Consider the following 25,376-nt stretch of genomic DNA (forward strand, 5'->3'; position numbering starts at 1 on the left):
GGAAGCCAGCTGGTTCCTGAAGGGGATCCGCCGCCATCTCAGGTCTCTCAGCTTTACCAGGGCCCATCAGAGAAAACTGACGCCCGGGTCCTACAACACTTATGGGGGACCAACCTTGTGCCTCCGGGAGATCCACACTCCCACCCGGGAACACGCGGGAAGTCAAGCCTCCCAAAAAGCGCTGCCTCCTCGCTCCGCGGTGGGATTATCCAGAAGGAACTCCCAACGGAGGTAGTACTGATCTCCCCTCCGCTCCTCCTCCCGCATCAGCCGGCCTGAAGTCGCACCCTCTTCCTCCGGAGAAGTAGTGAAATATACATTTCCCACCCTAAATCAGGTCAGATTCTTTCTCGTCTGGACCATCCAGGCTCTCTGAAGCTTAATTATGCATTTCCAAATATCTTTCTCTTTTCCTTATTCTTTCCACAATTTCAAAATAGAAGAAAGAACTTGCAGGTACTAAAAAGCTCTTTCATAAGATATGCTTGTAGGAAGTGATGGATATTTGATGGCATTTAGTAGTTATTTTTCATATTTTGGATGCAATAATTGTAATATTTTAAAGAAATAGACGATTATTTTGATATGTTTGAAAGTAATTCAGTGGGGTTAAGGTGGGGGGGTATGAACATAATGTTCGTGAGTTGATAAATTAAGCAGGATGATGTCTATGTGGGGATTTATTATACTGTTCTCTGTACTTGTGTATGTTTTTGAAATTTTTCCGTTTAAAAAGAACCCAGTTCAAAATAAATAACAAGAATGTGTTAGAGGCCTAATGCCTATGCCCAGCTCTGTGTTAAAGAGGGGATTGTAAGGTGAGCCTTCAAAAGTATGTCTTTCTGTGTAAGGTGAGAGAGAGTTTAATAAGGAAAAAAAGTCACAATATGATGTACGAACCCAAGTGTCATAATGTTTGCTTGTTCAAGATATTCAGGAAGCATGGAGGATGGATCAAGTCATTCTTCCTAGTAGTAATAATGAGCCAACAAAGAGGAAGGGAGAACTTTCCGTGGGCCTTAAAGGGTGAATGATATCTGCCATGTGAAGGGAGATAGAATGCTTTTTAGGCCTACGGTTTCAAGAACAAAAGCCTCAAGGCAGGCTTGTTCTGGAAACAGCTTGACTGTAATTGTGACTCTAAGAAGGACTAGGAGATGAGGGCAGTGTCATAGGGCCTTGACCATTATGCTAAGGAGTAAGTATGTTTATTCCATAAACAGTGGAAACCACAGAATATTTTCAAGCAAGTGATAAGATTTGTATTTTAGGAATTTAGTTCTTGCTATCAGAAAAGCAGTCTCCTATTTAAATGAGCTTTAAAAAAGAATGCAAAATATAAAATCAGTTTTGAACCAAGTCTCAGAGGTCCTTATAATCCAAAGGAGAGAGGCATCATTCTTCATCCATACAATAAATCTTTATGGAACATTTGCAGTGCATAGGTATTCCGCTGGGAGTTTTAGAGGATGGATGACCAAAGCATAATGACTGGTACATAGCAGGAGTGAAACAAGATATTTGAGTAAATAAGTCAGTGAATAAGGGGATAACTGACAATCATGGAGGCTCTACACATGAGGTTTGATCATAGTGTGTAGAAAAAGAATGAACTGTTTCACTTGACAGCATCTGCTTGTCATTCCATAAGGTCTTAGTTCCCTCATTTTTCATCTCTCTCCAGAGGGGTAGTGGAGTACCATAGTATAGGCTATAGGGAGACCAGTACTCAGCTAGAAAACAAAGGAGATTATGGAGGGCAAGAAATGCAGGAGCTACATAGTGATTCAGTTCATTGAAAATTGTAATAATAGTATTTACTTAAGTTTTTTTATGTGCCACAAAACGCATATTTTAATTTGTTTAATCACAAGAACTCCACTAAGAAGGTTTGTATAGGCCAAGGGAAGTTGCCAGATGTTATATAGCACTAAGTTGCTGAGTTGGGATTTGAACTCAGAACCTTTGGTTAGTCTCTGCAATATACCCTTCTGATACTTAGTAAAGAAACTGTTTTGTAGGAATACATCATTGAAATGTGGGCAGAATGAAACTTAAGGAATTGAGGAGGCTACAGAAAAAAGAGATGGACAGTAGTTGAAGTGATTTCACCTTATTTACTATTTTTCAGTCTTTGAAGGATTGCAGTATGACTTCATTTCCTTGGTGCATTCGTAAAATAGTTCACCCAATGAAGACAATGAAGATTATTTACAGTGCTACCCTGCTTTTTCTGATGTCCTACACCTGGCAGTTGTGATTTTCAAGGTAATCTCTTTTCTAAAAATTTATTAAGTAAAAGAGGAGTAAGAGTTGATTTTGACACATTAAAAATAACTACCCACCCGTGGTGCAACGGCACATGCCTGTAATTCCAGCAGCTTGGAAGGCTGAGGCAGGAGGATCACAAGTTCAAAGCCAGCCTCAGCAACTTATCAAGGCTCTAAGCAATTCAGTGAGACCCTGTCTCTAAATAAAATATAAAAAGGGGCTGGGGATATGGCTCAGTGGTCAGGTGCCCCTGGGTTCAATCCCCAGTACTAAAAAAAGAAAACTAGCCAAGCAAAAACCAAAAAGCTAGCTCCAGTGATAAAATTGAAACCATTTTCTACATTATATGAAGCTATATACACTTAATAATAATAATGTAATCTGCAAGGGTTATTTTTGGTTTTACTCCTAATTATCTTATAGTTTCTGTTGCTACAAAATAAGTCTTTTAACCATATTTTAAAATCACTGCTATAAACGGAAACATGGTTGATATTTTTGTATATTGATTTTATATGCTGAAGCTTTTCTGAGTTGTATTTGTCCTAATTATTTATAGATTCTTTTAGATTATCTTTTAACTATATTGTGAATAATGGCAGTTTCTTTTTTTTCCAAATTCTTTTAGCTTCATTTACTGTGATCGTTAAGGAGAAATAAAAGCAGTGTAGAGTTTCCTTGTCTTGGTCTTGAATTTTATAAAAGTTTCACCTTTTTCAGTAGATTTCCTTTTTTGGATTAAGAAAGTTCCTTTCTATTACGAGTTTACTGAGAGTTTTTATTATGAATGGTTATGGAGTTTTTTAACCACATGCTTTGTCTGTATCTACTTCCATGATTATGTTTTTTCCACCATCAATATGATCATGTGATAATGTGATAAATTACAATAATCAATCTTCTCATGTATTTCCTACTTTTGGTTAAAACAATACTCACTATTGAGTATTTTGTTTTCTATTTTAATTTTTGCTTTTTATATTTCTCTTCTAGTTTCTTTTTATTTGCTTTTTCTCTAATGAGTTAGACCTGTAGCTCATTAATTTCCTCTTATTTTCTGAATTTAGGATTTTTAGGTTTTCCTCTACCACTTTAAAAATTTTTATGTTATGTGTAGTATTTTTAATCATTCAATATTTGTTACTTCCTACTTTCTCTTATAATTTCTTCTTTGACCTATGAGTTATTTTTTAAATCTCTAAACATAGGCTCCTTTTTAATAAATTTTATTAATGACTTAAAAATCTTTAGTTAAACTCAATTTTTTCTGCTTTAAAATATTTTTTAATGTTTCTTACAACAGCATCAAAAAATTATACACTGCTTATTCCAATAGAATTTGTCAATATATAACTTTTATTTTCATTAAATACATAGAAAAATCATGGGTATGATATTTATTACTGGCATTATTGCTGATTTTGATGCTTGTGTTTTAAACTTTTTATTTTAATTCCACACTTTAAAAATTATGAGAGGACTGAGGTTATAGCTTAGTGGTAGAGTGCTTGTGTAGTGCATGTGAGGCTCTAAGTTCAGTCCCTTGCCCAGCAAAAAGATAAATAAAGCCTCTGAGAATATTCCAAAGGCCAGTCAGCAACTGGGGAGACTGAGGCAGGAAGATTGCAAGCTTTAAGATCGGTCGTAGCAGTTTAGTGAGACTCTCAGCAGCTTAGTGAGATTTTATCTCAAAATAAAAAAAAGGAGGGCTGGGGATGAAGCTCAGTGGTAAAGTGCCCCTGGATTCAGCAGAATATTACAAAGAACTCCCATATATACCCTTTACCCAGGTTCACCAATTAACATTTTGCCACATTTGCTTTATCATTCTTTTTTCTCCCTCATTCCCTCTCCCATTTTCACAATAATTTGCAGATATCATTCCCCTTTACCTACTAGTACTTCATTGTGTATTTCCTCAGAATGATGACTTTCTTATATGTAACCTTGGTACGTGTGTCAAAATCAAGAAATTTTACCTTGTTCCAATATTATTATCTATGTCATACTCTAATTTCACCAGTTATTCCACAAATGTCTTTTATAACTACTTTCTTTTCTTGGTAGAAGTTGCAGTCTAGGATAATACATTGCATTTAGTTTTTATGTCTTTCTAGGTCTTAATCTGGAATAGTCCTTCAACTTTGTCTTTCATAACACTGGCAATTTTTAAAATACAGGACAATTATTTGGTAGAATGTTCCTCAGTTTGTTTGTTAAATATTATTGTATCTGACTTCTTACCCCAATAGAATTTGTCAATATATAACTTTTATTTTCACTAAATACATAGAAAAAGCATGGGTGTAATATTTATTGATGGCATTATTGCTGATTTTTAAAAAAAATTTTTTAGTTGTACATGGACGTAATACCTTTATTTATTTATTTATTTTTATGTGGTGCTGAGGATCAAACCCAGTGCCTTACACATGCTAGGCAAGTGCTATACCACTGAACTACAACCCCAGCCCCCTTATTACTGATTTTGATGCTTGTATTTCAAACTTTTTGATTTAATTTCATACTTTAAAAACTATGAGAGGACTAAGGATATAGCTCAGTGGTAGATGAATAAAATAGATATTATATTATATTAGATATAATAATAAAATAATAAATAACAATACTAGGCAGTCTACTATTTAATATAGTGATATTTTAAAATATGATAATAGTTATACTATTATTAAATCTTATGAATGTTGGCAGGAATACACAGATATAATATTGTGGTGTTGTTCTCAGGGCATCATGTTGGCACATGATGCTGGTGTGACCCCTTAGGGGAGTATATTAACTCTGATTACTTACTTAAAATGTTGGGCATTTGCCAGATTAACCCACTCTGAAGTTGCCATTTTTCTCTTTGTAGTTATTAAATTTGTTGGGAATACTTAGAGACTGTGTAAATATCCTGTTCCTCATCAAAATGTTTTCCACTAGCTTTTGCATCCATTGGTAATTCTTGACTGGATTATTTATTATCATGACTACAAAAATGATAATTTCAAACTCCATCATTTTTACTACATTACTAGTTACAAATACTATTTCCAGGAAGAGCTTTTTTCTCCATGTATTTATTCATTCTTTAAACACATAGATTTTTAGTTTATTTCTCAAATAGGCTGTTGCTATCACTATTTATTTTAATGCTCAAATTGGCCCAAATTTAGCCAGGGACTGCTCATTAAAATTGTTTCCTCTGTCCTTTTGACATGTCCTATCATTCTTTCATAGATATTTTAACTTACTTTAACATTTCTTTTCTTCCTTACTTTCAGGCTCATCTTGTATTTTCTACTCCATTGACCATTTCTCTGTGGGACTCTGGTACTGGGAGATGGTACTTAGAAACTGAGGCATAGGTATATGGATTTTTTATCTTAACATTTTGTTATTGTTTCTCATTTTAATTTCACTGAGTACAAACATTATTTATATGATACTAATTACTTAGTATTTGTTGAAATGTTTGCCTTATGTCCTTGAGAACATGATCAGTTGTTTCATGTGTACCTGAAAATATTTTGTATATTCTAATTGTTATATGTAGGGTTACATAAATATTCATTAAACTTGTTAATTGTGTTGTTTAAATCTTCTATATCTCTACTGATTTTTTTATTTCCTTAACCTATCAATTATCAAGAGAGGTAGATTTAAAATCTCCCACTGTTATTGTGAATTTGTCAAATTCTTGTAGTTCTGTCAATTTTTGTTTTGTAGAATTAAGGCTTTGTTGTTATGTGGATACAAGTCTAGAACAGATAAATCTCTTATTATTTTTAAGTGATGCTTTTATCTTCTTGCATTTAAAATTGAGTTTGTTTGCTATTAATATACTTTCACCAGATTTCCTTTGGCTGCTTCTTTTTCAGTTCTTTTATTTACTTATTTTTTTTGTCTTTCCTGTATTTTTCAGAAAATGTTCTGCCCAAAATGTCAATGCATTGCTTTGTTTCTAAATTACGAGTAAAACTTACAATTATCAGTAAGGTTAAGTTTATGTATCCAAATAATACTTTTCTTCACTAATTTTTTATTTCATAAAATTTCAACCCAATGGAAAAGTGAAAAGATATCATCAATGTAGATTCATCAGTTGCTTACTTTTTGCAGTATGTGGTTTTTCTCTTTCTGAATTCACACACACACACACACACACACACACACACACACACTTTTTTGATGAACCCTTTGGAAGTAACTTGCAGTTATCATTATACTTGCCCCTAAATACTTCATCATTTCTCTCATAAGAACACGGATTTCTGTTATTGCACCTGAAGAAATTTAACATTGATACAGTGCTACTAATATTTTGTCCACATCAAATTTTCCTATTATCCTTTATAACTTTTCATTTGTTTCAGTCAAGGATCATACATTATGTTTAGTTATCATGATTGCTGAGTCTTTTTAAATCTAGAATACCATTCTTCAGTGTTTTGTTTTTAATTTTTCATGACATTGGCATTTCTGATGAGTCTAGGCAGTTGTCCTGTATATGTCCACAATATGAACTTGTCTGATTTTTTTGTTTTCACAACATCAATTTAAACATTTTTTTTAAGTTCCGGGGTGCTTAACTACTGAGCCACATCTCCAGCTCTTTTTAATATTTTATTTGGAGACAAGGTTTCACTGAGTTGCTTAGGACCTTGCTGAGTTGATGAGGCTGGCTTTGAACTTGTGATCCTCCTGCCTCAGCCTCCTGAGCCACTGGGATTATAGGCATGCACTACTACTCCTGGCAGGGCCTTCTTATACTACGTTAGGTTGATAATTTTTAAGAGGCAAGTATGATCAAGTTCCTTTCCTAGTAATCTTGCTTCTTTGACCTGCTGGCATATCATCTTAATTCTTGTTTCTCTTGAGAAGTATACCAGATTTTCTTGTATGTATTCTGTATTAGTTTTCTATTGGTACCATAACAAGTTTATCACAAATTTAGGAGCTCAAAACAATATATTTATTATCTTATAATAGGTCAGAACTCTGGTATAAGTTTAATCAGAATAAAGTCAAGGTGTTGACCGGCTGTATTCCTTTCTGGAGGCTCTAGGGGAATATCTGTATCCTGCCTCTTCAGTTGTTGGCAGAATCTTGTTCCTTCCAACTATAGATCTGAGATTCCTGTTACTTTGCTGGCTGTCAACTGAGGGCTACTCCTGTCGTCTAGAGGCCACCTGCATTCCTTGGTTTATGGTCCCTTTTCACCATCTTCAAAGCCAACTATGACAGGTTGGCTCACACTTAGACCTTCTCTATTTTCTTCTCTCATCATCTCTGTTTCTGACTCAGCTAGGGAAAGGTCATTTATACACATGGAATTACATTGTACCACCCAAATAATCTAGAATAATCTCTAAAAAAAATCCTTAACTTAATCATATCAGCAAAGTTTCTTTTCCCTCTTAAAACAACATAGTCATGGGTTCTGGGAATTATGATGTGAACATCTTTGGGTAGCCATTATTCTGTCTACCACAGATTCCATTATAACAGCTAGCCATAACCTGACACCCAGTGTATGACCCATCCATTCTTTCATTCAATCAACAAAAATATGAAAGAACATCTATTAAATTGAGTATCTATTAAATTTAAGACACTGTTGTAGGCACCAAGGTTACAAAAATAAAATATCCAAAGTTCATAAATGGTTTACTAAGTTCTGTAGCTAGAGATTAGCATAGCAATAAGAGAATGCAAGGGGCCATGCCACCTAGATTAGAAGTGCCCAGGATAGCCTCTTGTGTAGATCAGTTTCTCAGCTGAGTCTAAGAAAGGAGTCTAAGTATTAAATAAGGATAAGTAATGGTAAAGGGGCAAATAGAACTTTAAGTAGTGAGAATATAATGACCAAATAAATGTATAGAGCTCAAGATAGCCTATTCTTTCGGGTGGGGGATGGGTAGAGGTGATGATAGGTAGATCAACTAGTCATAGTTTCCTGCAGTGTATTAACTTCTGGGCTTTGGTTAGGCAAGTCTTAAATCCATATAGTAGGCTCTCAGGAAGGGCCCAGGCTGGAACTCAGGTGAAGGCTGAAACTGAAGTTCACAAGTGGCATTTCTTCTTTTTCAGGGAAGTCTTAACTCTGCTCTTAAAGCTTATCAACTGACTGAACCTGAGATTATCTAGGAGAATCTCATTTAAGTCAACTGATATAGATGTTAATCACATCTACAAACACCTTTATCAGTTTGATTGAATAACTGGAAACTCTAGCCAAGCCAGACTGACATGCCAAAACCTAGAATGATTCCCAGGTATTAGGTGAAATCACTATCTGAAATACAGAATACAAGAGAAGGAGCAGGTTTTCAATATATTGAGTAAGATAGCTGGATAGAAATTCCTGGCAGGCAGGTAAAAGGTCACAAGGGATGTAAAAGGTCACAAGAAGTTTTGACCACATAAATAGGCTAGGAAGCAGTTAGTATAAATCAGTTTAAAGATGAAATTGTAAATTAGATACTCTAAAAGAAGATACGTGTATATAGAACAAAATTATGAGTTATAGAGAAAAATATGGTGACCACCACCATTTAAAAATTATATAGAAGGCAGGTGTGGTGGTGCATACCTGTAATCCCAGTGACTCAGGAGGCTGAGGCAAGAGGATCACAAGTTTGAGGCCAACCTCAGCAACTTAGGGATGCCCTATCTCAAAATAAAAAACAAAAGGGCTGGGGATGTGACTCAAATCATTAAGCACCTCTTGGTCAATCCCTGATACCCCAAATCAATTATATAGAAAAGGATGAATAGATAAAGGAGAAGTAGGCTGATGGGAGAACCTGGAAAAGTTTGCTGCCCCAATTACAAAAAAAAAGAGTTAGTGTTATAAGTGGTAGAGAATCAATATTGAAGAATATTCATTAATATGTAACCTAAATTCATTGGTGAATTAAACATGAATAATTTCAGTGCTGTTGTGAGAAGAGAAGCCAAATTGCAATGGGTTGAAGAATTATTAAGAGGTGCCAAATTGAGGCTAGGTGGTGTAGACCACTCTTAGGAGAATATTTAGATGAGAAGGAAAAATAATAATTGGATGAAATTTAAAAAGTGAATTATAACTCCAAAATAATTAAGAGTCAAGGGAATATAAAAATAATGGTAGAAACTTGCTCAGGTTTTTTAGCTGAAAGTAATAAGAGGAAGAGAGTGATGATATAGGAGAGAAAAGTATTCATAACTGATAAAGAAGAATTAGTCCTGGTTGTTAGAGGGGGATGCAGTTTCAAGAGAAGGACTTAAATTTTTTCTCTGGATGAGACTAGAGTAATGGTTCTCAATGAATGAAAGTGGTATAATCCTGAGGATATGGTTTGAAAATTTGTGAAAGGTGTTCAAGACCATCATAATGATCGGAAGGCTTCCTGGCATTTTGTTGGCAGGATCAAGGTTGCTAAATGACCTTGCAATATGCAGGAGAGCCTGTACAAAGATTCTGCTACATCCCATAAGACCTTTGAATATCTTGTTTGATGTTCACATAAGTGAAAACTCTATTTATATTAAATTAGGCCTTGAATTGAATGTCATTTTATCTACATTTTAATATACACTGACTTTTCCAGGAGTATAACTATAATATAAATCAAAATAAGATCTTACTTTGTTCAGAATCTTACCAAGAATGTTGATCATTTTGGAAATAATACCATCTACTCAAATGCTGCTCTTGGGTATTTAAAACATCAGTAACAACACATCCACACCAGTCAGCATTTGTAGCTGCCACATTTACAGACATTCTCTACATACCTTTTTGTGTTAACATGCCCCAGAATTCATATATTGAAATAATTTTATTTCATTATAAATTACTTAATTTATGTCTTTCATTTTACAAATAATAGATTTTTAAATTATTTGAGTTCTATTTTAGTACATTAAAATAGGCATTAAAATATTTAAGAAAGGAAGTGAGATATAATTGAAAAATGTTGGCTTAGACAAAAGAAGAAAAGAGTGAATGAAAATTCTGGTTTTAAGTAGAAATGCAGAGATTTGTGAGAATGGCTTATATATATCATGCTTTGTGCTAGATGTTGCTTTAATTCTTAAATCCAGCAAATAGATTTCAGTCCTAATCTCAATCAACCCTTTTGTAACATTTAAAATTCTCTTCTCTCTTCTGCAACATCCTTCTCTTCTAAGCCTCTTTTTATGTATTTGGCCATTGTTTCTCAATTTTCTTTCCTGAATAATTCTCCTCTGCCTGGATCCTTGGATTTAGTGGATCGAAAATCTCTGTTTTAATATTTATTTCTGTTTGGCAGTATCACCTACTACCCTGAGTTAAATTAAGTGTATATATGCAGATAATTCCCAACTTTGTATCTCTAACACAAGAGTTTATACCAAGCTTCAGACTCATGTAAATTGCAAACTCTGTACATGCCTCCTTAGCACCTCAAATTGAACAGGGACAACACTGAACTCTTCACCATACCAGCAGGACTATACACCTCTTCCTTATATTTTATGGTACTAGGGTACATGTCATGTTTCTGTTCTTACTGCCACTATTTAACCTGTTACCAAGTTATAATGAATATTCCCTTAAAATTTCTCATGAATTTGTCATTTCTATTCCATTTCCCAGATTCTGTTCCCATACACTGGATTAGACCCTCATCATTTCTCTCATAAATGTGAATAATAGTTTAACTCTCTCCCTTGGCACCACCTCTAGAATGACCTCTCTAAATCTAACCCTATCATTTTCCTACTTAAAATACTTTAAAAGATTTTCTTTTCCTATGAAAAGTCTTTTTCCTATGAAAGTCTCAGTATACCAGAAAAAATTATCCATGGCATGGCTCAGATTCCATCCCAACTGTATGTAAGCTTTTTAATATGAGTGCCGCTAGGGTTATATTGAAGTTACTCCTTATTTCATGTCCATTTATTCATAGATACCAGTGCCTAACATCTTTGCCCACAAGTATACCAAATGCACATAATTATTTAGTTCTCCTCATCTATTATACTTTCAGGAAATTATACCTTGATATCATGTCCTCTGATTCTAGAATAGCTTCCTCTTTGGTACTTCTGTGCATATTATTTGTGCCTATTTACACATAGAAAGTAACAAAATGGTGGATGCAAATTATAATAATACGCCAATTCCAACTGGCTAATTATGGATGTGAAAGAGAAGTAGAATGCTCAGAGAACATTGTAGGTTTGTTCCTTCATTTTTGCATTTTTACCACACTACTTGTACGTGGGAATATGGATATCTTTCATAGTTGGAAGTGTGCTCATAATAGCAGGATCATGGTTCACAGTCTCCCTTTCTCATGGGTAGGTCCTACAGGCAAAGTCTGGGGGGAATCCCATTAATAAGAGCTTTGTGCAGGGTATGTTCTTTCCCTGAGAAGGAGGCTGCTTATGTTGCCTGTAACTATAAGTGTTGGTTACCACCCTGTGATGGGTTCCTGCACTAGATCCTTGGAAACAGCCCACGTTGAGTGAGGGTATATATTCTCCTAGTCCTCCTCCTCCTCCTCCTCTCATATATCCACCTCTGCTTTGCCTTTCACTTCCTACTGTTAGCCAGTTCATGACCACTGTTCTGTGGAAGAAAGCAAGTATCCTTCTTCTGCTCATTTCTTTTGGGGAAATGCACCATCCTAGCATGATGGAGACACTCCACCCTTCCTTGAAATAAAGCAGGGTTAAGACTCACCAGTAGAAATCCTCCTGCCCTACAAAAAAATTCATCCATATTACTTGTAAAAGAAGAAAGTCCCTGGACATACTACCAGCAAAAGATGTCAAGGCTTTCAAAGTCCGGCCAGGTGTGCCCTGTAGCCTTTTCTTGCCCTCCAATCGTGTGCACACAACAAGATAAAATCGTGTGTACCTGCATACTGTTTCTGCCATTTCCTCATGAACTCTGCCACTTCCACATGAATGCTCCCACTCAGGCAGGTATCCACAGACAACCATGGATACACCTATACACACTTGGGTTCCCCCTCCCACAAACTAAACCATCACTACTGGCACACACACCTAAAGACACACTGGAACACAAAACCCCAGGGCCTGGAACACCCCTTCCCCTTGCATATATATCTCTCACACACAGAGTAGACACACACTTTCATCACCCGTCTGGTATCTGAGAAAAGGTCAGGCTTCCATTCTCTAGTTCAAGCCTTGGCAACCATGTATGTAACTCATGGACCAACTCTGTCCTCTTATAATTAAAAAAAAAAAAAAAAAGGAAGTTATCAAGCGGCCTAAAGAACAGGTGGAAAAGGTAAACAGCAACCCACCTCCCTGCACACCCCATCACCTCTCCCACTGACAGTGAGGACTGAAGGAGTACTCTGTGCCTCTGATTTTTTTAAAGTATTTTTTAGATGTTGATAGACTTTCATTTTTTATTCATTTATTTATATGGTGCTGAGAATCAAACCCAGTGCCTCAAACCTGCTAGGCAAGTGCTCTACAACTAAGCCACAACTATAACCCCTCTGATGTTTTGTGACCTTCTTCAGATAAGGCAGGCCTATCTAGTCAGACTGGATTAAGTTGCTAGGTGCCCCCTCCAAAGGAAGTTCCTCCCTCCCAACCTGTGGACTCAGGTTGCAGTGGAATTTCCTGCCTGCTTTGACTTGGCCAACACCTGTATGCCCAGACCTTACCAAGAAATCCAGAGCTGTAGGAAAACCTTGAACCAGGAAGCACTGTGACCAGCACTTGGCACTGTGGAAGCCAGCCTAGCATTTGAATTCTGGAGTGGAGTCACAATGAGGCCCAGGATACCACATTTCCCTTTTCCTTCTTGCAAGCACAGGAGTTAAGGCAAATGGAGCGATCCAAAGGAAGGGGGAAATGCAGGGCGTGGGGGTGCCAGTCTACTGGAACAGTATTACTGCAGGGTCTCCAGCCCCCTGGTTCAAGGTGAGTTGGTCTTGCCAGTTTGGACATTGCAAGGAGTTTGGTGACCAGCTGCCAGCTTTCTCTACTACCCAGGATTTAGACTTTCGCTATTTTTTTTAAGACGGAAAGGGCAGGGGAGCATTATATTTGAAATGTGTAGAGCCACACCGCCATCAAGCGGAATATGTTTCTTTCTGGGAGGTGGAGTCACCCGAGCACTAGATCAGGATGGACACCAGCAACACACAGGACACCAGAAGCTGACTCACTGCCACCGAGGGGGAAGGTGGACGGTTACGCCCTGGCTGGCACTTGCCCTGAGCTCATCCCGAGGACACACTCAAGGAAGAAAAGGCCGGCAGAGGCGGTCAGCCATGGCTGCCACAGGCAGTGGCCCAGGACAGCTTAGCGCATACCCGCCGTTCCCAGAACCTCCAGGCTGCTGTGTTCCCGGCGAGGAAAGGGGCCTCCCGGCCTCGGCGTCGTGGCGACCCCCGGCAGGGGCACCCGCAACTCCTGACACAGGTCGCCAGACCCCAAGGCCAGACCCGAGCTCAGTCAGCGTCCAGCGGCTCCTCCTGGGCCCGCCCCAAAATGGCGCCACGGGAAGCTCCGCCCCTGGGCTGGTTGGTGCAGCGCTGCTGCCTGCAGGGTCCTGGGGCCCCTGGACCTGCTGCTTCCCCTGGCGCTGGTCCTGAGGGCAGGCCGGCTTCCCCCTGTGCTTTAGACCTCTGGTAAGGAGACCGTGGTTGGGTACAGAAGCCCAGGCCCTAGGTCATCCCCCTACCCCGTTAAACATCTCAATCGCCCAAACCCCTCACACACACCAAAGTAGGAACACACCCATTTCCCATCTGGTATCTGAGGAAATGTCAGGCCACCATTCTCAGCTCCAAGCTTTAACCACCATGTCACTCATGGGACAATGTCCTCTTACAAATGAAAAGGAATTTCTCTCCTATGGCCAAGGTGTGAAAGTGGAGTGTACTGTGTGGTCCTTGGTAAAGAGCCTCCGCCCCACACAGTGCCTCCAACATGCAGTTAGGGGTTGTGAGCCTCTAAAGTGTTCAGTGGCCTAATGCAGGTCCCCTGGTGAAAGCCAGGCCAGCCTGCCCAGAGTCAGACTGAAGTGAATTGTTAGATGCCTCCTCCCAATCCATGGTTGCAGGTTGCACTTGACCTTTCCTGACTGCATTGGCTGGGCCAGCCCAAAGTGTGATCTACACCTCAATTTCCAAGACTTGGTGAGAAAACTCAGGGCTGTAGTACAAACATGAGCCAAGCAGCACTGTGACCAGCACTTGGCACTGTGGGAGCCAGCCTAGCATTTGAATTCTGGAGTGGAGTCACAGTGAGGCCCAGGATGCCACACTTCCCTTTTCCTTCTTGCAAACACAGGAGTTAAGGCAAATGGAGGGATCCCAAAGAAGAGGGAAATGCAGGGCGTGGGGGTGCCAGGCTGCTGGAACAGGATTACTGCAGGGTGTTCAGCCCCTGGTTGAAGGGGCAAGTTTGGAGTTTGGGGGGAGAGCTTGGTGGCCAGTTTTCCTGCTTTTGTTGTTTCTCCTTCCAGGTTTTAGACTTTTTTTTTTAAGAGGAAAAGGGCGGGGGAGCGTTGTATTTGACATGGGTGGCGCCATACTGCCATCTAGCGGAAATTTTCCTTTGGCGGTGGGGGTTGGGGAGGTTGGAGCCACTTAAGCACTAGAGCTGGCTCGCGACCAACACCGCGCAGCAGAGGGAATGTGTATCTGGAGAGTTGAGTTGACCAGGGCAGCAGAGCTGGATGAACACCAGCAACACGCAGGACACCAGAAGCTGACCCACCGCCACCGAGGGCGAAGGCGTACGGTTACGCCCTGGCTGGCACTTGCCCTGAGCTCATCCCGAGGACGAAGGGCACCTGGCTCGTCCGCCAGGAAACACACTAGGAAGAAAAGGCCGGCAGAGGCGGTCAGCCATGGCTGCCACAGGCAGTGGCCCAGGACAGCTTAGCGCATACCCGCCGTTCCCAGAACCTCCAGGCTGCTGTGTTCCCGGCGAGGAAAGGGGCCTCCCGGCCTCGGCGTCGTGGCGACCCCCGGCAGGGGCACCCGCAACTCCTGACACAGGTCGCCAGACCCCAAGGCCAGACCCGAGCTCAGTCAGCGTCCAGCGGCTCCTCCTGGGCCCGCCCCAAAATGGCGCCACGGGAAGCTCCGCCCCTGGGCTGGTTGGTGCAGCGCTGCTGCCTGCAGGGTCCTGGGGCCCCTGGACCTGCTGCTTCCCCTGGCGCTGGTCCTGAGGGCAGGCCGGCTTCCCCCTGTGCTTTAGACCTCTGGTGGGGAGATGGTGGCTGGGCCAGAGTCCACTGGTCCCAGTTCATTCTTGCTTTCACATCCCCATTCCCCGTGTCCCTGGTTCCTTGCTGCTGGATGGAGGCAAGTGTCCCTGCTGCCTGGCTTTTTCAGAAACTATGTCCGCTAGATGGCACTGTGGTTCCACAAATGATGTTCTCTTGTTTCCCTTCCCCCCAACTTACACTCATTTCTCTACTTTTGTGAGTGAAAATTACCGAACTTAGGCCCTGAAATTGTCTTGACCATTTTGGAGGCAGATCAGGCTCTCCTTTCTTTCTTCTGGTTTCACCCATTGGTATGTGTCTCTAAGAAAACAGACTTCTTGTCTTAGTGTGTGTCATCTAACACCCCTTATACTGTGCTTGCCTGTCCTGCCTGCATCCCTTGAATGCCCTTCCATAGGTTTTCTGGGGCTATGGAAGGCAGACAGAATGGACATACACATTACTCTGAGAAGGTGCATGGCCCTCTGAACAGGAACCTGAACTTTCTGTTTGTGTTCATTTCACTTTGTCTCTGGGTTGCAAACTTTCTTGTGGCCAAGGAGTGACCCACTTGGGCCAAAACTGTCAGAAACAAGAAGGGCTGCTGAAATAGTAGTTTACACCATGCCACAGAACCTGACAGACAGGGAGATTAGGTGGGTCTGCCTCATGTTATCTCTGTCACAGGATCCCACTGTACTCCTCTGTGCTCCAGATGGTTGGGCCCCCTGAAATGGGTTTCAGATGTGGCTCTACATGTAAGGCCATTGGTATTCTCAGGATAATGCATTGACTCATTGTTAGAATTAAGGTATCCCTGGACATAGGCATGGGTAGTCAGGCTAGAAGGATTCAGTCCCACACCAGGAGCAGGTGCCTGTGTCACACTGAGTGCTTGTAGGTCCCCTCTGTGTGCAGGGTGCAGGATGTGGAGGAGGGGAGGTGAGAGGCAGGATACAGGAAGCCATGTGCAACTTAGAGATGGTATGGGGACAGAAGGCCTATGAGTTATCCCCATTACACAGACCTCCCCCCTCAGAACCTCAGCTCTGAGGCCTCCAGATTATTCACCCTGGAAATTAAAAGAGAAGTGAAGGTATTTTCCCAGTTAACACTGGAGGACTGCAAGGAGGAGGCAGCATCATAACTGCACAAGAGGCTTCTGTCTGAACAAGGTTCACACTCCTGCCCTCTGGGAGCTGACAATGCAGTCCTGGCTGGTGGTGATTTTCTACTGAGAGGACAGGGGATGCCACTCCATGGGACACTTGTCCACTTGAGACTGAAGGTATTCTGGTTTACTTTTCTGCCTTCTGCTTCACTACAATTCTCTCTTTATTTTCCACCTATTCCTCCCCTTGGCTTTCCTTTCCTGTCACTTCTGGTTTTCCAATTGTTCCTTTGTGGAGATTGGGTTCTGATAGGAAGGGAGCTTTGGGAGAAGGTGGTGTTACAGAGCTGGGGCCTTCTGAGAGAATGAGGCAAAGTGAAAACCCCCTCTTCAAATCCCAATTCTTGTGAACAAGTCAGAAAGATTTTAGACATGTTGCTCAGAGTAACAAGAATGAATTTATTGAAGGGATAGGACAAGGAAAAGGGGACTCTCAAGGAAGAGAGTGGGTTCTCTCAGAGAGGAGAGGGACAATGTGCCTCTGAAGCCAGAATTGGGGACAGTTAGTGTAGAAATAGGGGATCAGGTCAAATAGAGGAAATGGAGGCCATGAAAGCTATTTGCCTCTGGAAGTTGGAGGCTGCCCCTGGGAGAATGGAATGTCAAGGAGCCCGTTGATTACCAAATTTACCTGTGCTTCTCAGGGACTATAGGCAGGGAGCTGCTAATTAATGCCCCCTGGGCCCTTACCTGACTGAATAACTTTGGCCCTCCTCCTGCCCATTCACTTCTCAATTTTTGCATCTCACCTGCAAAACCAGGCCTAGTCACATAGGCAGGAAGGAGAAATAAGGGGGGAGAGAACTGGAGAGCAAAAGAGACCTTAACCTCTAAAAGATGTAGGGTGCCCTCACTTCTTGGGACTTTAGAACATCAGCCATGGCCCCCTTCTCCCTCCCGGGAGAAGTCTGTATTATTACCTTTAAATAAAATCTGCTTGCCTTGGCGTGCTTCTCTGATGTTATACTTCAACACTTGAAGAAGCAGAACTCATTGCTGGTAAACAGGGGTATCATCTCTCCTGCATTCCAGTTTTACTGGGGATCCCAGAAAGTCCCACCCAGTTTCACTTCTTGACTTTTGACTGACAGCAGTCCCCATTGCCTTGACAACTCTGTGTCACCTTGGCTCATGCTGACTGGTTCTAATTGGATTCTTAATCATTTTATAGGTTCTATGGTTAGGAGGAATTATCCTTATCTTCTTGGATCTGGTCTGTGAAATGGGTCACAAATTTCTCTCCCTTCAAAGTAACTTGTGTTCCTCTTATCAACATTATTTCCTGCCTGCATTTCTCTGCAGATAATGGTTTGCTGAGGAATGTGACATATCCTGTCTACTTAGGTCAGGCAGGGCTGCAGATAAATTGCTTTTTGGCAAAGAAAGCATGTGGGGGTCAGCATAATGGGTCCATTTTATGAATTATTCTCTTAATCTCATGTTCCCTCCATTCTCATCTGTTTGTTTCCTAACAGCAGGAGGATCAGGGCAGAGAATTTCAGAGGACCCTGTGAACTGCAGGAGGGAGGGGTCATCCCCCTCTTCTACCTTGCTTTGAGTACCATCCACAAGGATATCTCACTGGTGTCTGTTCCATTCCCATTTATATTCACTGTGTTCAGGGGTGATTCCCTGTTTTGGTCCTGGAGAAGTGGTAGTGGGAGCATGGGGGCTTTGAGGGTCACTCTCTGACCCTCTGGTCAGTTGGGTTATACTGATGAGGTAGTCAAATCATGGTTCACACTCTGCCTTTGCCACTAGAAGTTCCTAAGGCATACTTATGGTGCATCCCATCAACCAGAGAGCATTCTGGGTGGTGTATTCATTCCTTGGAAGGAGGCTGCTTTTGTGTCCCTGCCACTCCATGTGTTGGTTACCACCCTCTGAAGGGTTCTTGTGCTAGATCTCAAGAAGTATCCTTCCTCCACTTGTTGGCTATGGGTAGATGCACTGTCCTAGCCTAAGGCCATGGGGGCAGTTGAATCTTTCTTTAAATGGAGTAGGGTTGAAGGTCAATAGTAGAGTTACTCTCATCCTCCAAATAATTCATCCACATATTACTTGTGAACAAATAGGACCCTGGATACACTGTAAGCAAAACGCCCTCAAGGCTTTTCTTTCCCTTCAAATCTTTTCCATGTGGAAGCTGGAAAGTTGCAAAGTCTGGCCAGGAGACACCACTTCAAGGTGTCCCCTGTGGTCTTTTCCTCCCCTCCAATTCCACCAACATTATGGTATTCAGTGTGTACCTGAACACCATCTCTGCCATGTCCACATGAACACTCCCATTCACACAAGAAGGCACTCAGACATACACATCCCTGGATACATCCACACACAATCATGCTCCCCTTCCCACAGACTTGAGCAACTTCAGTGATATAAACACCCAAACACACACTGGAGTACTAAAGCCTAAGTGTAGGTCATCTCCTGCTCTTGTACTCTTACCCGCCCCACCCCAGGAATAGACATACATATCCATCTCTCATCAGTTTTCTGAGAAGAGTTCAGGCCACATTCTCTGCTCCAAATCTCAACAACTATGTGTGAGAAATAGAAAGTCTGGTCATTCATTTTCAAAATCTAGTATTCAGCCTTAATTGGATTCAACTGTAGCCCTTCCCTTTTGCCCACCCTAATTCTAATATTAGCTAATCATGTAGATTGTACCCCTAAGTTCTTCCTATCATGAGTGAGAGGCAATACCTCCTTAGGGATAAATGTTGGGGATTTCCTTTGGGAACACACCCTTCTGCAGAAGTAAAGGTTTGCCTTGCCCACCCACTTCTGAACATGTGTTTGATTTCTTGCTTCACCTCATTATATCTAACAATTTTGGTGCCCATCACAGGGTTCCATATGTTACTTAGGTGTCACAGGGATCCCCCCTCCTCAAAGGAGACCTGTCCTGCTGCCTTGTTGTGGTGGCCTGGGAGATGGGGGGGAGGAAACTGCCATCCCTGAGACTGACAAAGACCCAAAATCCAAAGAGGATGGAAAAGTAGATCCACAACGCAGACAAAGGGCCTAGGCAAGTAGCACAGCAACCAGGGAAACTCTATGCATAGACCAAGGTGGGAAAATCTATTCTCTGGCTTGAGGCAGAAGTACTACTTTGACTGGTTGGGCCATCCCAGGGTTAGGTGTTAGCACAGAGAAACTGGGCAGGATGAAAACTTCACAAATCATCTCAGTTCTTTATTCAGGAACGAAGTTTTACACAGGAACAGGGGATGCAGTGATGAACTGGCATTGGTGGACTCACTTTCCTAGTGAAAATATGAGCCACTGAACAAAGAAAGGGACTGAGTTTTTATTGGTTATTTTGAGGAGTGGTCTAGTGATTACATCAGTTTTCTTGGGCACTCAGAAGCTTGGGGTCAGGGAATGTATCAGTTTGAGGGTTTAGAATTTTAACCCTCTGGGTTAAGAGTCTGTGGATCAGGAGTTTGGAGTCAGTGAATATATTAGTTTGAGGGTTTAGGGTTTCGACCCTCTGGGTCTCGTCTGTGTCTGTCTTTGAAGGGGGTTAATGCTCTCTAGGGACTGGCACCTTAGGGGCGATAAAACACTTTTTCCCTGGGCGATAAAACTTTTTCCATGTCTGCAGTTGGCATCTGGACACCCTTTGTCTTGAGAGGTGAAAAGCCCTCAGCATGTGGCCTTCTTTTTCACTCCTTTTTCCCAGGCCACATTATTTTGGAAATTTCTCATTTTCCATACCTAATATTAGGAAAACTGGATAAGGGTATGCAAGAAATCCCTATTAAGTGGAACTGAGTATACAGGGACCCAAGATATACAAGAAATCCCCCAAAAGGGGGATAAAACATATGGTAAAGTCCCAGAAACCCCCAATAAGGGGGATTGAGCACATGGTGTGTGTGTGTGGGGGGGGGATTAAATGCACAAGGGAAAATTCAATTCAATTACAGGAAACTACCAAAAATGGGGGATAAAAATTCTAGAGCTAGGGATGGGTAAGAACAATGGAAATGTTACCAAAAGCTCAGTCCTTGTCCCTGATGCCAACTCATGCCAATTTAATAATGAGGACATGGTTTTGAGAAAAAGAAAAAAGAAGGCTTTTTTACTTTGCTGTCAAAGGAGATATACAGGGGACTCCAGTCCCAGAGACTGTGATTCTGACCATCAGGGAAATAAGAGGGCTTTTAAATAAACTATTCAAAGGCTACATTCCAGGTGTGCCCTGGCAGGGGGGGTCCCAGGTGCTCTGATGGTGTGTTGAAATTCACTTGTTAATTTGATACCTCCTACCTGTGGAGGACAGATAACTCAAGGTAATCTTGTTCTCTGCCCCCAGGTTAGAGAGGGGGAGGGGGAGAAGAGGAAAAGAAAAATCATGTCCCTATAAAAATAAGCAGCAAGTGCTATATTCAAAAGGTGAAGTGGACCACTGTTATGGGAAAGAACCCATATGTAAAAATCTTTTCCTTCAAAGGGTTTTGACCAAGAAAATAAAAAATGGTGATGAGATGGCAAAACCAGAACCAGTTTTAAAATGAAATTACAAGAGTGTTATGCCTGGGGAAAGGGTTAGTTCCCCTACCCTCTGTCACCTTTCTTTAGCAAACCTAATTAACCATAGGTCTCTGCCTTTGGATTGTAAGTAACAGTCTCTGGGAGCCTGACTGCCCCCTTTTGAAATGTAAATGCCCCTGTGGGAGGCATTTAAGGCTAGAAATTTAACACATGCCCCTGAAAAGAGCCATTTCTTCTTACCTGTTTTTGTAAACCTGCTTTATGTTAGAGATCCCACTCAAGACCTTCAGTCCCTTAGATTAGGAATTAAAAAAAAAAAAAAGAACAGTTCTAAGATGATGCCAAATAACCTATAAATATTATGAGAAACTGTGGATTAGAGGTCAGAATTTGGAGTTTGTTCTCCTCTGGGCCTGCCAGTGTAAAATAAAATTTGGAGTTCTCTCTGAGTGAGTGTTGCTTACTGTTTCTAAACTGGTCTGTTTCTCACAGCAATGATAATGGGAGTAAATTCCTCCTTAGAAGGAAGAATGGGCACCTGAACCTTTGATTTCTGTGTCAACCATGGCTGGCAGATTTTACTCCAGATATTCCGAACTGCTTAGGCCCTTTTTATGTCTGGGTCATACTGTGAAAATATATAACAGTGTTACTGAAAGTAAGGTTCTTGGCCCTGATGTCAATCCAATAATGAGAACACAGTTTTGAGAAAAAGGAAAAAGAGGTTTTATTGCATTGCTAGAAAAGGAGAAACACAAGGGACTCCTGTCCCAGAGGCTGTGATTCTGCCCATCAGCAGGAATAGGGGGCTTTTATAGAGGTGATGCAAAGGCTACATTCCATGTGTTCTCTGTTGGAGTTGTAATTCACTTGATAATTTGGGAGGTAGTCATTTCTGAGATCTTCTGGTACCATTCTCAAAGTCTGGATTACTTTGTTCCTATGGTGAGTGCATACTCAAGAACAGATCAATCTGCCAAAAATGGGGAAGAAAGGTAATCCTTTTTACCCTGAAATTAGGGAGGGGGAGAGAATAGGGAGGATCAGAGAAGGAAGAGAAAGAAACATGTCCATTTTAAAAATAAGTTGCAGTGACAAGGCAGCAAGGGCTATATTCAAAGTGATGAGTTGTTTCCTCAAATGTTGAAGTTTGAACATTAGAAAAGTATTCCAAGGCAAACATACAAAGCAATGTTTATTTAAGAGTAGTAACATGGACTTTTTCCAGGAGGGAGAAGGGGGCCATGGTTGGTATTCTGATATCTCAAGAAGTGAGAGCATTTTGCCCCTTTTATATATTTCATTTGCCTGCCCTCTTGCCCCTTAGCTCTCTCCTTCCTACCTATGGGACTAGGCCCAGGAGATGCTGGTGGGATGGCCAAAAGGTGAGAAGCAGATGAGCAGGGGGAAGGGCCAAATGGAGTGATCCCAACAGGAAGCAGCCCAGGTGGCATTAATTAACAACTCCCTATCTGCTACCTTTTGGGAGGGGTAGTATAGGCAGGTAATCTTGGTAATCAAAGGGCTGTGGAGACATTGACATTCTAATATCCCAGGGGTGGTCTCCAACTTCCCAGATCCAAATCGGTCTCTGTTTTCTTGATCCGACCTGATCACCTATTTATACTAACTGCCTGTCTTTAATTCTGGCTTCGGAATGATGGGCCTGCTCTCTGGGTCCTGCAACTCTGGTGAGTCACCCAATCTGTGAATCAGGGAGATCAAGGGGACCCGAGGGAACAGGAAGCCAACCAGTGCACATTTAGCAAAGAGGAGGGTCATTGGAGAGGGAAATGTCCCTAATGCTTCCAGGGAAAGTCACACATGGTCAGCAAGACTCTGACCCATCCTAGTAAATGGCACAACTGATAGAGGAAGACAAAAGAAATCACGTTCCTGAGATTGATCTCTAAGGAATCTCAGCTAACTCTTAATAGTAGATTGGAACAAGGTCAGTTTTGACCAACTTGTTTTTAAATATGTGGCAGGACAGTATAACCAAAATTATAATCCTACATGGGCATGTAAAAGAAAAGGTGCTGGGCAAGGTGGTATATGCCTGTAATCCCAGTGACTCAGAAGGCTGAGGCAAGATTGTGAGTTCAAATCCAGCCTCAGCAACTTAGTGAGGCCCTAAGCAACTCAGCAAAACCTTGTCTCTAGTAAGATATTAAAAAGGGCTGGGGATGTGACTTGTTAGTTAAGTGCCCAAGTTCAATTCCTGGTACCAAAATTCTTTTTTTAAATAAAAAAAGGCAATAATTATTTTAATGTAACTGGAGATGTACATTTATGTCAGACCTCCCAAAAGTAAGTAAAACTAGGAATTTTTAAAGAAAGTTTTTTTTTTTTAAATACAGGAATGCCTGATGCATGAGTTTATTCTGAGTCAGTTTAAGACAAGTCTTCTTAACTTCATATGATTATTATAAACTGCTTCTCAGATTCCCTTTTTTGAATTTGCAATTCATAACTTCCAGCCTGATGACTTGATTTTTTATATTTACTTATTTCTTTTTAGATATACATGACAGTAGAGTGTATTTTGACACATACATACATGGAGTTGACTTGATTTTAATCAAGACCTCAAGACAAGACAGTCCACAACCAAGCTGGAAAGGACCTTACCAAGTGTTCCTGATCACTGGGATGCCTATCTGAACTGCTAAAAAGGGGAAAACTTATTACCAGGTGTGGTTCCACCTCCAAAATTTATGTGTAGGGTAGATGACAATACTAAAGGGTGCAATGAAAATGAAACCAAAAGGTATAAAAAGAAAAACAGGATTTGTGAGACAGTCTGGTGATTTGTGTTCAAAATCTACTATTCAGCCTGAATTGGTTTCAATTATAACCCATTCCTTTTGCCTGCCCTAATTCTAATATTAACTAATTGCATAGATAGTACTCCTGAGCTCTTCCTATCAGGAGTGAGAGGCAGTACCTCCTTAGGGATAAATGTTGGCAGGCTGCCCATCCAGGTATGCTTGCTGGCAGGATTCCCTTTGCGAGTGCACCATTCTGCAGAAGTCAGTTTGCCTGGCCCACTCACTTTTGATTATGTGTTTGATTTCTTGAGGCACCTCGTTATTTCTAACACATGTCACTCATGGAGCTATTCTGACTTCCTAGTACAAATAAAAGAAGTTATCACCCAGGCCTGAAGAGAAGCTGTGAAAGCGGGAAAGGGGAGCATACTCTGTAGTCTTGGGTAAAAATTCCCCTCACCCCCACCCATGTGGTAGGGACAGAGAGAGTCTCCTGAGAGGCCATGAGACTCTGATGTGTTCAGTGGCCTAATTCAGATCCCCTAGTGAAAGCCAGTTCAGCCTTCCAGGAGTCAGACTGGAGTAAGTTGCTAGATGCCTCCTCCCAGGGAAGCTCCTATCTCTTACCCTGTTGCAGTGGTCTTTCATGGCTGCTTTGGCTGGTCCAGCCCAAGGTGGTGTGGACTTCCCTTAAACACCAGGCCTTGGTGAAAAAATCCGGAGCTGCAGGAAAACAATGAGCCAGGTAGCACTGATACAGGTCTTAGAAATTAGGAATGGGTACCTGCCCCTATGTTGAAGACTAAACACCTGAGGAACAATGAGGTAAGCATAGAAAGCATGTTTTATTTAAGAGAGAAAACAGAGAGACAGAGATAGACTTCTCTGGAAAGAAGCCAGGACCCAGAGCTGATGCCCTCAATGCCCTCAGAACTGGGGGAATCTGTTTTCTTATAGGCACCCCTCCACCTCCCCGAACCCCGCTTTCTTTCCAGCCTACTACCCAAATGTACCCATTTCCTTTTCTTTGTTAATCAGTAACCTGACCTTTGTACAGGTCTCAGCACTGTACCAGCACCTGGCACTGTGGGAGCCAGTCTAGCATAAGAATCCTGGAATGGAGTCACAGTGAGCCCCACAAAGTGTCCCTATCCTTCTTGCAAGAGCAGGAGCTGAACCAAATATTGAGGTCCCTAGGAATGGGGGAAAGGCAAGTGGCTGCCAAGCTGCTGGAAAAGAATTCCTGAGGGGCTCTACTTCTCTGGTTTCAAGGTCAGTAGGCATAGTGAGTTTGGGGGTCCAGGTTGGGGCTTGTTGGCTTGGACCTTTCTTGTTGAGTATTTCTTTCCCAGGTTTTAGACTTCTTTTTTTTTTTTTTTCCCCAAGACACAAAAGGTGGGGTAGCAGC

General features: G+C 41.4%; 1 protein-coding gene across 3 annotated transcripts; it reads left to right on the forward strand.

Annotated features, from left to right (window-relative positions):
- Nbdy (negative regulator of P-body association) lies at nt 1–25,376 on the forward strand. Of its 3 annotated transcripts, none has more exons than XM_047535088.1 (5): nt 1–337; nt 2,132–2,268; nt 5,559–5,642; nt 23,719–23,891; nt 25,355–25,376. In XM_047535088.1, exon 1 carries the CDS (start codon nt 102–104, stop codon nt 306–308), a length of 207 nt encoding a protein of 68 aa, XP_047391044.1. In that variant the 5' UTR covers nt 1–101; the 3' UTR covers nt 309–337; nt 2,132–2,268; nt 5,559–5,642; nt 23,719–23,891; nt 25,355–25,376. The 3 variants fall into 3 exon arrangements, with proteins under 3 accessions (XP_047391044.1, XP_047391043.1, XP_047391042.1); XM_047535087.1 differs by lacking the exon at nt 25,355–25,376 and adding an exon at nt 25,026–25,240; XM_047535086.1 differs by lacking the exons at nt 23,719–23,891; nt 25,355–25,376 and having other exon boundaries at nt 5,559–6,134.

Source organism: Sciurus carolinensis, chromosome X, assembly GCF_902686445.1.
Source record: "Sciurus carolinensis chromosome X, mSciCar1.2, whole genome shotgun sequence".
In the NCBI taxonomy this organism is placed as follows: domain Eukaryota; kingdom Metazoa; phylum Chordata; class Mammalia; order Rodentia; family Sciuridae; genus Sciurus; species Sciurus carolinensis.